Genomic DNA, 14938 nt, shown 5'->3' on the forward strand with positions numbered 1-14938 from the left:
CCGAGATTGTGTCACTATTAAATCCCGTTTGCTTTGTCCTCATTCCATAAACAAATCTTTGGGTGGCTTGGCGACGAGGTTAATAGCTCCTCAGTTCCAGTAACTTTGGAGAATATCTCGATAAGGAGGAATACTAATGCAGAAGTAGGTCGCTTCACGCTGATGTTCAACGCCATACGTTCGGACATTGCTATCATTCAACCGTGAGCAATCCACGACGTGGCATTGAAGTCGTGTTTAAACACCACTAGTGCAAACAACGCCGTTGAGTGTTCACCATGTCTTCCAAAAGGATCTTCAACATAATCGTAGTGACTTCCACATTCTGGTTCTCGGTGACCGTGCTAGTTCTTATGTTTAATAGCGAAGTCACGCGGGAATCACTCACCATGTTGAACGCTCCTGTAGTTTTGGACAGCGAAAATCACCATTATATGAAAGGAGCTGGAGTGAATCCCTTACAGCCAGTCGATCATCAAAAGCACATTAAATATCCTTGGGAAAGAGACGCTTCTGAGAAACCCGCGAACAAAGATGGGCTTCTACTTGGAGCTGCGAAAGCTGTCAGTGTTTTAGCCCATGTACTTCCGAATAAAAAGGATCGAGATGTTTATGACGCTAGCTTAGCTAAACGAACCAATCCAGGTGGTTTAGGAGAGGCCGGTCAACCGGCGTATCTAACGTCTGAACAAGACAAAAAGCTTGCAGAGGAACGATTTGGCGATCACTCGTTCAACTGGGTCCTTAGCGATAAAATTTCATTGGATAGAACTTTAGAGGATGTAAGGGGCGACCGGTAAGTTGGCTATGTATGTATTACCTAAGTTTAAATGCATGCCATTTTCAAAACAAAATTCTGTTTTTCTTCCTTTCAGCGTTTTTATTAAACATTAAAAGCTCAGCAGACGTTCTTTCGGCCGTACACTTTCACTGCAAAATTAAAACATTCGATCTTCGATACACAAACTTGTAAGCTAATATATTTCGTGATGTTGCGATTGCGCCTTAATCAACCATGTCTATTTCGCCAGATTTTTTTTTTTTTGCTTCTATGCATTCTTCAATTTTATTTTTAGCTTCATTCAATTAAAGATAGGTACACATGATAATCGTAGTTTAATAGTAACTTCATTTTAGTGTTAAGTCCTCAATGAACTTAGATTCTAGGAAAAAAAATGTTGATTGAGTGGTGTAAATTGCTCCAATTCAGTGGTGGTCAGTCTTAATAAGAAATTTCAAATTTGGTGCTCTGTGAGCTTTACATCCTGAAAATTATCCTTGCACTTAAGTTTTGGATCTTAATTTTATGTAAAAATTCACATTAGAAGGAAAGTATCTCCAGTATTTAAAACTGTGCCTTTCAAGAATATGAGGAAGTAAAATAAAAAAGAAGGTAATTATGTGTTTGCAGTGAATAATTTATTCTTCTGGAAAGGAAGAAATACTATTAGGACCCCTGCCTGGGAACACACACCTGACTAAAACAATTTTATTCAATCGCTGGAGAATGAAATATTATGAAGAATAATACATACATGTGCATGTGGCAATTTTTTGTTCAAAGCTTCCAACTTTCTGAAAGTGCACAAAAAATGCATTACAAAAGTGTTTTCTGAAAATTGGAAGACAGAAACTGAGGTATATCATGGAGTTAAAGGTTCTAACACTTTTTTTAGAAGATAACCAGACCTTAATAAACCCTCAAGAAGTAAATATTAAACCTAAGTCCAAGGAATTAATCAGCAATTAGTGTGGGTGTTTGTTTCACTGTCTTAGAACATTATTTTGCTGATTTCATACATTGCATGTTATATTTGTCAAGAAAAGGAAAAAAACTTTGTATCATTGCACAAGTGATCCAGCAAAAGTGTTTTAAGGTGTTATTTAACATGCTGAGAAAAAAACTAAGAAGATTCTGCTAGACTTCAGGATGTTTCCAACAATAGCATTATATAGTGCTCTTTTAACATGCTAAGAAGAAGTAAATTCTACTCAACTTCAGGAAGTTTCCAGTTGTACTTGCAATTTTTACAAGTTTACCCCTCAAAGTGTTTTTTGTTGTTTTTTTTCTTTTTGCATAGCTTTTATATGTTTTTTCATTCTCAGTATAATAAAACAAAGAAAGGACTTTCATAAGATACGGTAACAAATTATCAATAATAAATTTTTGTTCAAAGCTATAAGTGTTAGAGAATTATGTCAATTAAACTTAAACATTTGTTTGGCCAGCTGCAAAGGTGAAATCTGTTACACAATACTTTTATTGAAACAGCTTTATTTCAAAATGTTAAATATGTAACGATTGCTGTTGGACCCTTTCCGCTCATGTGTCTGTGAGCTCAAGTTCTCTTCAGCATGTACATCTAGATCAGATAGCGTTGCTTATTCACCATGTTCATGATTGTTTACTAAGTGATTAGCTGCTATTTTTAGACACTTGAGGCAAATCTACAAACCTGATTGGTTCATTTGTTATTCATATATATGTTAGTTCCAGAAAATATTCATACCTTCCCCACAGAAGGAATTATATTCTAAGAACCCCCTCCCTCCCTCTGAAATTTCCAATTAAGCTTCATACATTTCTTTAAATTTTTGGTCTTACATACCCCCCCCCCCCTCCCTCCTCACTCCCGGGAGATCCCGATCCCTTATGTGGGGGGATTATAGATATTTTCCAGAACTGCACATTTTGTCTCGTGAGTGTTTTCTTTACTCATTGTAAATCTTATTCAAACAGTTGTAAAACCAAACATAACACGTATCCAGCCAAGCTGCCAACTACCACTGTCATAATCTGCTTCCACAAGGAGCGGCTGTCTGTCCTTCTTCGCACTGTACACAGTGTCATCAACAGAACGCCACCTGAACTGCTGAGTGGAGTTATTGTTGTGGATGACTTCAGCGAGGATGGTAAGCAAAATAACAGGTGGATCATAATTATTTTTTGGTGGGAGAAGGAGGGGGGGGGGGGGGGCGCTGGATGGGCAATTTCCAAAAAAAAAAAATTCTCCACAGCAAAAACTGCTGAAAAAAAAATGTGCAAGGGAAGACATGGAAAAATAATCAAGCAAATGCTTTCTCTAACAAGGTCCAGTGTTTGACTTTAAACTCGATTTTTACATGAGTTACATGTATTGCCCACCAAGAAAAAAACATGCCCAACCTAAAGGTAAGGAGAAAAAAATTTATGCCCCAGAAAATTGCCAACACCCCCTTCCCCCCTCAAAAAATATAATGGTCTACCCCTTAAGTTGGGAAAATCCCAGGGGGATTGAAATATATTACAAATACCCATGGGAGAAAATGACTAACCATTAATTATTAGAGTATCTCCCAGAGAAAGAGAAGGAACTCAAGAGTGATATATACCCCAGGGAGACAATGACCATCCACAGGGGGAGGGAGTAGCATGCTAAAAATACCCAGGGAGAAGTGTATTACCTCAAGCTAGGAGAAGTGAAGTGTGAAAAGAAAAAGCCTGAGATAATGGCTGACCTTAGGAAAAAAGGAATATTTTCTAGAAAACATTTTATTAAAATATCCCTGGGAGAAAGTGAATGACTAATGGGAGAATGACATTTTAACATGTCCCTGGGAGAAAGTTGTTAACCCCAAGAAGAATCATTTGACTTATTCAAAATGTTGCTGGGAGAAAATTTGTGACCGGAAGGGAATGTTGGGTGATAGAAAAACCCAGGGATGTACTAGAAGATAACAAGGGCAGAGTGGGGGTAGCGGGATCATCTGTCCCTGCAGAAGTTGCATACGTGTAGTTCAAAGGGCCCCAGGGAGAAAGTGGATGATTCCTTTCTGACATGGCTTATGGTGACTTAGGTTGTCAATAGACCACTGTGGACATATTAAAATTCAGCTTGGCAGCAAGGTCTAGAGGACGCAAACAAAGGAAATGGAATGACCATGTTTATTCATTTCTTTAGTTGTGTCCTCTAGGCACTATCAAGCTGAATTCTAATATATCGAAAGTGGCCTATTGAAACAAGCTACATCTGCGTCTGCTTCAAAGAGCTGAGAGCTGCTGGCCGTGAATTCCCCCATTGTTAATTGCGGCTGTTCAACGATGCAGTGTCACACTTTCTTTGCAGAGAGACTTGGCAAACCACTAGACGACCACGTGTCTACAATGAGTAAAGTCACAGTGATAAGGAACACCAAACGCGAGGGACTGGTACGTGCGCGCTTAAAGGGTGCCCATGCCGCCAAAGGTGAAGTTCTTACATTCCTTGACTCGCACTGCGAGGCGACCCCTGGCTGGGTGGAGCCTCTCTTGGGACGAATAGCAGAATCACGCTCCAATGTGGTGTGCCCAGCCATCGAGGTTATAAATGCCGATACGTTTGCGTACCAAGGATCTGCAAACGCTGACCAGAGGGGTGGGTTTGGCTGGGATTTGTTTTTTAAATGGAAAGGGATTCCCCCAGAAGAACAGAAGCTACGAAAGGATAGCACCGACCCAATCCGGTAAGAATGAAATTGAAGTGCTTGAGTTAATTTAGAATTGCATTTAGCATCATCTACGGGTATCTGTTTATCTTACTAAGTGTTATGTAGTAAGTGTCTACAAGCTGCTGGATGTAGCATTTTAGAACTTCAAACTAAATTTGCAGCCGCTATCAAAAGTTTACTTGAGTCTTGAAAAGTGCAACGAAGTGAAGAACTTGTGATTTCTTTTCGCACTTACAGCACGGCCGTTCTCTTATCTCTCTTCCCCACACAGGACTCCTACAATGGCGGGCGGGTTATTTTCCATCCACAGGCAGTATTTCTTCGATCTTGGTTCGTATGATGAAGAGATGGACATCTGGGGAGGAGAAAATCTCGAACTCTCCTTCAGGGTAAGATCTTACATGAACATAACATAATATAACATAACTTGTAGAATTATGGATTCCTTTGGTCCATCGTAGGTTTGGCGGGATGCGGGATAAGAATGAAAATGGAGGCGGGATGTGGGATGACAGAAATTTTAATCGCGGGATGCGGGATGAAAATACTCCGGTGGGCGCGGGATAGCGATTTGACGGCAGGATACAGGAAATGGAAAGTCACACGAAGGTGAAAGCGAAATACTGATTTTATTTGGCTTACATGATGTACTTTGCCAGGTCTGGATGTGTGGAGGACGCCTGGAAATAGTGCCATGCTCACGTGTTGGTCACGTGTTCCGTAAGTACACAAGTCCATACAAATTCCCGGATGGAGTGGAGAAAACGCTCAACAAGAACTTCAATCGGCTGGCAGAAGTGTGGATGGACGAATACAAAGAGCTTTACTACAACAAGAAGCCGCAGGCACGAAACATGGAATACGGAGACATCAGCAAGCGTGTAGAGTTAAGAAAAAGGCTAGGTTGCAAGAGCTTTAAATGGTACATAGAAAATGTGTACCCGGATGTTCAGATGCCTGAGTTGAATCCGCCTGCTAGTGGTGAGGTGAGGAAAAATTTAATAAAACGCCGAATAGAGCGGATTTTATCTGAGTGTCGAAAAGTATTGGTTTTGCATCAACTACGCTACACGATTGGCTCAAAAAACTCCCGCCATTTTTCGTCCAATCAAAAGGAAAACAAAAACCAATCGTGACTCGCTCGCACTCGTTTTCCCGCGCTTTGCGTCAGTTACATGTAATTGCTTCGAGTTTTGATTGGTTCACTGGATTGACTGTGTCCTTTGTGATTGGCTAGAGTGATTAATTGGGTTTTGGTTTTACGGCACTCAATTGAAATCTACTCTATAGCAAATAAGAAGTTAAAGGAATTCCTGCTAACAGTATTGAAAGATGTCAAGTAAAACATGACGATTAAAACGTATAAGAATTTTGAAATGTCAGTCGATCACTCACAAGCACACAGCTCCATGTGACGTCATTTTGTAACTTAGCAACCTGGCAGAGGAAAACCGCGGGTGATTTTGTTGCAAGCCGATCCACGAAATTGCGGGCGCAATATTGACAGACCAGATTCTGATCCGAAAATTACCCACATTTTGTCTTGCCGATATGTAGTTTGACTGGAATAAACAAGAACGTTTTTCGACTTTGTTTCTGTTTGTACAGGTTCGAAATCCTGCCAGTGGATACTGTTTGGATTCCCTTGGAGCTAAACCCGAGCACTCAGCCCGGATGGGAGTATATGTTTGTCACGGACAAGGGGGAAATCAGGTTTGTACATGAAGTTTAAATTCTCTTTTTGAATTTCGGTAGCATTTTCCTACTTTTTGTAGTGACGGAGACGGAGAATTTCATGTACAGATCATAGCATTTCCTCTGCTTTAGTTGTGATGAGTTTTGTTTCACTTATGGAGATGTAACTGAGATTATATCTACTCGTAACTTAACCAAATTAAACAAACAAGTCCTCAACGCGAACCTGCTTGTTATGGCGAGACCTTGAATACTAAGAAACACTCAGTACGACTGATACAGCTTTCAATAAACCCCTTGTAATTCATTTTATTCCACTATTTCTTCGTTCTTAGATGCTGATTCTGACTTCAAGGGGCGAGTTGATTTTCGAGGAAGAAAATTGTCTGGACGTATCCAAGTCATATGCTGGTGCTCCTGTGGAGATTCTTAAATGTCACGGCATGGGCGGCAATCAGAAATGGGAACACGAGAAGAAAAGCGTGAGTTTGCACACCACAACATTCTTGTGTTACTCTTGTGTGGCGGAACTTTAACGAGTGGTCGAGAGTTAGCACGAGTTCAGACTTGCGCTGTCTTTTGGTTCGCGCTTACTGCATCCCTTTTGCTCAAATTTTCTTAAGAGTCAACAAGAGTTTTTGCTCGTTTGCCAGGCAAACGATGCCAACACTTCCTACCGAGCTTGGAACCATCATGTACCGGTGAGGTGAAGTCCGCGTCAGGCCAGTGGGACACACAGCCGGAACTCTTTCCGCTTTCTGTAGCGTGAAGCGACTGGGAGTATTTTTACTCTCCCCTGAATGGGATGTTAGTCCATCGCCCCCCACCCCCCCCCCCCCAATTCTCATCATTAAATTCACCTGCGTGGAGAGAGGCACTGTGAGAGTAAAGTGTCTTGTCCAAGAACACAACGCAATGAAATGGCCCCAGCCAGGGCTCAAACCCGGACCGCGGCTCGATCGCGAGTCCAGCGTGCTAACCATGAGGCAACCGCGCCTCCACACTTTGGCAGCGGTGAAATGAGCAAGAAATCTCGTCGACTTTCAGAACAAATTTGAGCGAAAAGAAAGAGACAAGGATGCAGTAATTTAGAACCTGGACGTAAATAATTTATGCTCCTTACTCAACGTAGTTTTTCTCTCCACTATTAGGGGATCATTAAGCATTCAAGTACCGGCCAGTGTTTGGACCGAGGAGCAGAAGGCAGCCAGTATGCTGTGATGAACCCTTGTGACGGACGAGATTCGCAGCGATGGGTATTTTCCAAGTACAAAGAAGCGTAACGAATAGTACACTGTCCCCCATCCTGACAGATTTGTTTACCGCTAAGAACAACCATAAATAATTATAAATAATTGTTAGTTGTTTATATGACCAAGTCGGCTTATAGCCTAACATTATTTAGAGATCCGCCGAGCGCTTAGCTTTTTGAAATTTCCGACTCCTTTAACTTTTCGTCACACATTTATATTGCGAGTTAATCGTAGCAATAACAAAATGAGAAAAAGCTACTTAAGCTAGACGGTTTGCTCTGTCAGTTGTACAGTTATGAACATGTTAGAGTTCACACTGAAAATTCAGAAATTTAGTTTTGGGAATTTTGTGGTTGATGTGGCAATGCTGTCTGATATGTGGGCAGCATGACACAACACTCAGACTGCCAGAGTTAACGATGTGAGGTGTCTAAGCTGGCTTTTTTTTTATCTGATCAGAAACTTTTTTCAATGCTCCGTATCTGATCAGAAACTTTTTTCAATGCTCCGTACAATTGTAAAGCTCCAGAGCGCATTTCTATTAACTGTCGTAAATCTGAAGGCGACGTCAGGCACATTTGATCACGTGACTACCGATAATGAGATAACCAATCAGATTCTTGAAGAAAGCGTGGGAAAACCACAGGAATCTGCATGTGACACATTGCAAGCGCGGGAAAACGTGTCGCCGGTAGAAAGCGCGGGGAAGCGTACGTTGCGTAGTTAAGATCATTGAGATCATGGTTAGTTACTCAATATACAATTGCTCTTGCCTGGTATTCGAAAATCACTCGGACTAGAACAAACGAATTTATCCCGGTCGGGGCGGTCATAGAGAGGGAAACAAAACTCCCATAGTTTCGCCCTCGACGATGTACTAAATACTATTCGCGTCCAAGCTGTCACGCAATGAAACATGACGTCATGTTGGCTCATGATGTCACGTTAGACAGTCATGTTAGCTTCTGGTACAGACATTTGCGTGACACCAGGAACACAGCAGTTGCGCGACTGATCAGGTAAACTGTGGGAAAGTAGTGATATAAGATAATTTTTAAAATGGAAGAAAATAGATTTTGTAATGATTTTCATGTATCGATGCAAATATATACAGATTTTTAATTATTATAGATCATTTCATATGAAAAACGCCGTTGTTGTACATTTAAGATAACATGTTCACTGTTTTTTCTCTGTTTTTTGCAAATGCGCCTTATTGGAACTGACATTTTGTGAACATTACTCTTAAATTAATTCAGTTAGATCTGCATATATCCAAACGTATCTATTTAATTCCAGGTTGTCATTCCCATTATATATATATATATATATATATATCTAAAAACATGGGATCCCACAACTTTTATTTTGACTTTAATGGGCCATTTCGGAGTTGCCTTTGCCTCATTATCAAAACGAGTCTTTGTGCGAAACCATTTATAAGAAAATTTGTTCCGCCTATACGTTCATTTTCGTGCAAATTAAACTCATTTTCCCATGAAAGGTTTTACACAAGGGCTCGATTTGAAACAGAGGCATAATATCACTTGAGGTTAGAGATATTGTATCTCGTCAAGGCCATTTCTTCAAGTCATATAATTTAAGTTAAAGGCGTTTAGGTATTAGTTCAGCGTTTCGAAAATGCAGAAAACACAAGTTGCCTTTCTTGAGGACTCCAACGACAGAAGAATCCACGTTTCAATCACGGCTTTAAGAAAAGCCTTGGGCTCCAGACCCCATAGTCAAAACTTCGGCGATGCACAAACATGCCTTCCGAGGGTCCTGATGACTTTAAACTACTGACTTGTGTAACGCGCGCTAGTAAAACAGTTTTAATGCCTGTTTCTACAAACGTAGGTAGGTTTATACACTATATTGGACGCAAATATTGCATATGTAAAGAAAGTAGGGGTGTATTTAGTATATTTAAGCTTGAGAGTATCTTTGCGACCGCATTCAGAAGCGAGTTAAGGTTTTTGTATGGAAATGTAATGAGCGTCTTTCTCCTTTTGGTTTATTGTGGTGCACAGGAGTCCGTGTTGGGGGCGTGACTGTGGCGTGACACGCGTGACTATAGTCATGTGATCAGCCACTCATGTGAACTTTGGTGCCTCGTGGCGAACACAGACAAATTTGACGACACCTTGTAAAGCTAAAACCGAACTGAACATTAAAAGTTTTGTTGTAGTTTGAGCCCGAAGCCCTCTGATTTTATTGTCATCGGAACTCAACAAATACAACTGCTTGGAATACTGTAATGTTTCGAAAGATTCCTAATGTTGCTTTTGCAATTTCCTAGGATGAGTACAATCAGATATGATTTTGAAATGAAACTTCTCGGACGAAACTTTATATCTGTTTTTGTTATATAGAGAGATATTAAACCGTTAAAACTTGTTTAAAAGAATTTTGATGCCAAGTTGAAGTCGTTATTTTTCGCAACGAAAGTTAGTAGGTACTTCAACCTCTCCTCTCCAGGATCCATTCAGCTGTCGTTTCCAAGATGGCGGCCACGTTTGCGCGGCGTGCGGCCGCCATCTTGAATGTAGACGCCCGACGGCATGTTATCAATAGGGCCAATTTCGATATATGAAAATTCAGCCTAAAACAAAAGGCCTTAGCACGAGTCTCCGGGAAATAACTACAGGGTTTGTGTCGTTTATTCCGGGGAAAAGTTACAGAGTTAGTGGGGTTTATTCCCCGGAGCCTCGTACTGAGGTCTATTGTTGTAGACTGAATTTTAATATATCGAAACTGGGCTTTTAGTATAGGAGAGTCTTTTTGTATAGAGACTTAATCATTTTTATAGCGATTGGAAATAACCAACAGATTCATGATAATAAAGAACTCTTTTATTTGACTTGTTTAATTAGTTGTATTTCTGCATTTAAATTGCATTTGTATTTGGATAACCTAAATCAACACGTCAATAAGAGAGCATAGATATACTGTTGATTCCGTTCAACTTATTTACTCTTAAAACGAGGAAAGTCATTTCGCAATTTCAGAGTTTGCTTTTTGTCTGTGTTTTCGAGACGAGACATGAAAATGAGTTTGATTTGGAACAGCTAATTGAAGAATGGAATAGAATAGATAACTTTATTTATACAGGGTAAGAAAAAAAACATCAGGCCTTTGTTCCGCTCAAAGCTCGAACGGACTCTAGTCCACCTCGCATTATTGTAGCCGTTCCGATCTTCCAGAATTGGCTACACATTCATGACAATAAGCATTTGCTTGAAACCCACTTTTCCCTGTGAAGTTCTTTCATCGGGCCTCGTTTCGAAACAAATAACATGACCGCTGTTGTCAAGGTTACGGAATTACAGGCGATAACTTGACGTACACGGCAGCAAACAACTATTCATGGGCCATCCATTGCAAATTACGTCTTAATACAATGGAAGGCGAGTATCACTATTGGAACAGTAAAAATATGTTTATCTACGTCCTCTTTTAGAGGGTTTTTCAAAGCTCTACGTCATATGAAGTCTTTTATAGTGAAAATGCTTAACGTTTAGTTTAAAATTAGAAAAAAATGAGCAATTTGTCTCTCTCCTCCGTTCTGAATAAAGATTACAAATTATCCTCTTTGAGAATGCCACGCGGTCAGTAAAGCCAGCAATATTCAAATTTATACTGATACAATTGATACGATTTTTTGCAACCTTTTGAATAAGATTATTTTTGCGACAAGGGACGAATAACAATTTGGTCTAAATTTGTCCCTCGCCCATAAAAAAAAAATTATTTGTGGTTTTTATGTTAAGTCGACCCGATTAATAATTGTTCTCAAGAATTTCTAGATCTATGGGCGAAATTCTGTTCAAATATGACAAATTTTCCCGTAGCCAAGGATTCGACTGCTCCTTTGCAAAGTCAACATCAGGAAACGAACAGCCAGATCTACTTCCAGCAGGCATATGGACGAGTGTACTGCAGTCACTCTTTGATCGACACCGTGTTCGGCATTTTAGTTCGTGTTTTTCGCTAAGCATCGACAGAAATGACAAACTTTTTCTTCTAGATTTTGCGCCATCCTCGAAACTCTTCGGGAAGTTCTGTTCACCCGGAAAATCTGTTGAATTCCAAGGTAATAAGAAGCTTTCTCTCGTTGGAGACAACGACAAATCGCTACCACTTGAATGCGCATCTTCTTCTTCTTTTCCTTCGCCGTGGCCAAACATCTCATCTTGAAGTTCAATACTGTTGTCCAAACCTTCGTTCGTTTCCTCAGCAGAATAGTAGCTGTCGGGAATTCCACTCACTTCGTTACTTCTAACAGAAATTCCGCTTGCTGTTTCGAATCTTCCAACGTCGCTTTCATCCCGTGCTTCTGAAGCTGTCTCTTTTCGTCTCTGCGCTTTACTTGTTCCAATTCGTTCCAAATTTTTAGCCTCACTGACGTGGCTTTCAATTTCCGTGCCCGCTCGGCGTCTCTTGCTGAATGTCATCACTTCGCTTTTCAGGCTTTTTCGTCCTCGAAGAACCGCTATATGAGAATCGTTCTCACTCATATCAACCCTCGGGAAACAGCGAGGAAGCAGTATACCAAAAATTTGGCGATAGCCCTGACGAAATTCCTTGGTTCGCAGCGCGTAGATCAAGGGATTCATGGCGGAGTTTAAGAAACCCAGCCAGTAGGCCACAACGGAAAAGTGCTTGGACAATTCATGTCCTGCAAGGGTTGCGTAAATCGTGAGAACAGAAAACGGACTCCAGCAGGCCAAGAAAGCCGCCAGGATTATGAAAAGAGTTACGGTGATCCTTCTCTCGTTCAAGAAAGCCGATTTTTGGTCGTCGCTGAAGGAGTGGCTTTTGACGCGTTTGGTGTGAATCTTCACAGTACGGAAAATCTTTAAGTACGAGAAGTTCATTATTCCAAGCGGAATCACAAAGCCGCAAATTATGATAAACAGGCAGTTTGTTAACTCGCTGACCTCGCTATTACGGGGTACTTTGACAGAACATTGCGTACGGCCCGGAATGTGCTCGTACTCATTCCAGCCCAGAATCGGTGTCAACGCCGTCATTAGCGCCTGCACCCAAACCCAGGCGACTGCCATGATCGTCCTCTTTCTAGTGAATATTTTCCGCTTCGTGGGCTGCACAACCCCGATGTACTTGTGGATGCTAATTGCAGTCAGTGTCAAAATGGACGTCAGCAAAAAGAACACGTTTAGAAAACCGTTTAACTGGCACAGCGCATTGCTAAAAATCCACTCTTGAGTCACAGCTGTTATCATAGAGAACGGCATGCACAAGAGCGCCACGAAAATATCCGTCAAGCTTAAATTGACGATGAAAATGTGAGTTTCTGTGCGACGAAGCTCGCGTCGGCGATACACCACCGCGATAACTAGAAAATTTCCAATGACTGCGACCAACATGACAAGGAACAAGATTGTTGCTTCCAGAATTCCAATCCATGCCGGATCTATTTCATTACCAGAATGAGATACATTGGCCGCGGAATCTCTGGTGTTGTTGTTGTCCATGTTGACTACTCCTTTGTCAATGTAGTCCTGTAAATCGTGAAGATTTTGCACTTAATTTGTGTCACATGTCAACGTTGAATTAATTTTCGAGGCTGACACTTAACTGAACAGTCTATGTAGACGCAATTGGTCCTACACTCAGTCCCTTTTGTTCGCGTGACAACCAAGTAGTTTGAACACGCTACACAAGGGGAGTTTTGTTTGCGCTGTCGGCCTAATGTAATAACTTTTGTGTGGGATGAGCGTTCCACGAATTGTCAATCAAATCTGTGTAAATACTCGATGAAAAGACACCGGGGGTTTCTATGCAAATGATTGAGCTAAAAACTAAACATTGCTGGTGTAGAAATGAAATCGTTCGAAAGAAACGTAATCCTTGAATCGATTGTTTAACAATCACAGCGGGCAGATCCAGATAGAACTCACTGACAGCAGCTGATGTCGTCCATTTCATCGTGTATACCACGCAAAGAGGGAGCCAAATTGTTGTGGAGGTGCTAATTAATGTCAATTCACATCAACTGCCAGCGATTCATCTTTTTGCATGCATCTGAGCCATTTTCGAAGATAACGTTTTTATTTTCGTCTGTCTTGTTATTTGCGGGCGAAATAAATTAAAAGAAAAATCCCACGAAAGCCGATCGTTACTAATTTCCCGAATTTCCTTTCCAAACGATAAGTGCTTTATCGATTTAACTGGTAAAGATTTTCATTTCAGTTATTCTATGGCCCAAGAGCACAGCTGCTTGGCAATTATCTTGTAAAACTCCCGCGTTTCTCATTTCCTGGGGCCTTATTACATTGTACAGCGGGCAATACAACAAGATATTTTGCCCACCCACTTGACGGGTCTTGCTAATCATAATTCCCGACATGTATTATAGAACACAAACAAATATCAAAAAAGAAATGTTTCAACGTTACTATTATATACTGATGAGAATATGTCTTTTTAGAAATAAAGAAAAGAGAAGACTAACATTCCTAAAATTAAAGGCTTAAACATCTAAAAATGACAGCCTAATAAACCAAGGAAGTTAGACTTGAAGACGAGAATGTTCCAAAATCAAACAGAGACAAAATTTCTATGCTGTAATCAATTTAGATTCTTGAAAAGCAAAGAGAAAGGCAAAAAAAATATGATATTTTATCACAATGCCAATTAAAACAAGAAAAAAGGAAAAAAAAGAAAACGTTTTGAAATATCACTCGGAATGTCTCTATAAGAAATTAAATGTTTCCAGGCAATGTCAAGTTTGTACGGATAATTTGATTTCCGGAATCCATGTTTGTCTTACATGTATCGTGAAGATGTAGCACTGGGCCGCGATCAAGCGGGTAATGCTGTGGCACGCTCGATTGTTTATTGATATATATCTTGACGCGTTCGCGTGAAAAACCGGCTTATTCTCGTTAATAATTTATTAATATAAGAGCGCGGGAAAAGAAGTATTAGCCAGATCACAGGATTCATTAGTGTGGGATAAAAAGAGCAATAACCCTGTATGCATTTTCAGATTAATGCTAAAAATGTATCAGTTCCGCGAAAATAATCTTCACTGAAATTGAAATAGTCCATAACAAGGTAGAAGAACAACCGACTAGTAGTATTGGCTTCAGAAGATAGAGACGGAAATTAACTGAGAGAATCAGCTTCGTTCACCTGGCTTGTACCATGAGGTGCACCTCGTTATATTTTGCAAATAATGTACACTTCTTGGTCGTATTGCCAAATATTGAAGACACAACAAATTTGATTTGCCTGAATCTGATGAGTAGAGAAATGTGTTTGTAATCAATTTAAATTCCACCAATTTGGGCAACTTTTAATTTTTATTCTCTCAAATACAAATCCAGCACTTTTACTGATTCTAGTGGGGAGGAGGGTAAGGTAAAAAAAGGATAAGTCTACATATGTGCCAAGTGACCCATCAGGGTTGCGCTTATCTCCGTTTTCGGTAGCATGAAGCGACTAGGAGTATGTCTACGCCCCCTGATTCATCGCAAGGTTAACCCCAGCATTAA

At 40.4% G+C, this 14938-nt stretch overlaps 2 protein-coding genes across 2 annotated transcripts; one reads left to right on the top strand and one right to left on the bottom strand.

Moving 5' to 3' along the window:
- The first annotated feature begins 7 nt into the window (after positions 1 to 7).
- On the top strand, positions 8 to 7445 carry LOC145488088 (polypeptide N-acetylgalactosaminyltransferase 13-like). The gene is made up of 8 exons (XM_081466871.1): positions 8 to 796; positions 2741 to 2913; positions 4107 to 4482; positions 4739 to 4856; positions 5127 to 5453; positions 6076 to 6180; positions 6498 to 6644; positions 7314 to 7445. The coding sequence occupies exons 1-8, from the start codon at positions 279 to 281 to the stop codon at positions 7443 to 7445; spliced, it is 1896 nt and encodes a 631-aa protein (XP_081322997.1). The 5' UTR covers positions 8 to 278.
- A 2767-nt stretch (positions 7446 to 10212) lies between these two features.
- On the bottom strand, positions 10213 to 13983 carry LOC145488095 (histamine H2 receptor-like). Its single transcript, XM_081466878.1, has one exon. The coding sequence runs from the start codon at positions 12911 to 12913 to the stop codon at positions 11195 to 11197; it is 1719 nt and encodes a 572-aa protein (XP_081323004.1). The 5' UTR covers positions 12914 to 13983; the 3' UTR covers positions 10213 to 11194.
- Between the last annotated feature and the right edge of the window lie 955 nt (positions 13984 to 14938).

The sequence above is a fragment of the Orbicella franksi genome, chromosome 5, assembly GCF_964199315.1.
Source record: "Orbicella franksi chromosome 5, jaOrbFran1.1, whole genome shotgun sequence".
In the NCBI taxonomy this organism is placed as follows: domain Eukaryota; kingdom Metazoa; phylum Cnidaria; class Anthozoa; order Scleractinia; family Merulinidae; genus Orbicella; species Orbicella franksi.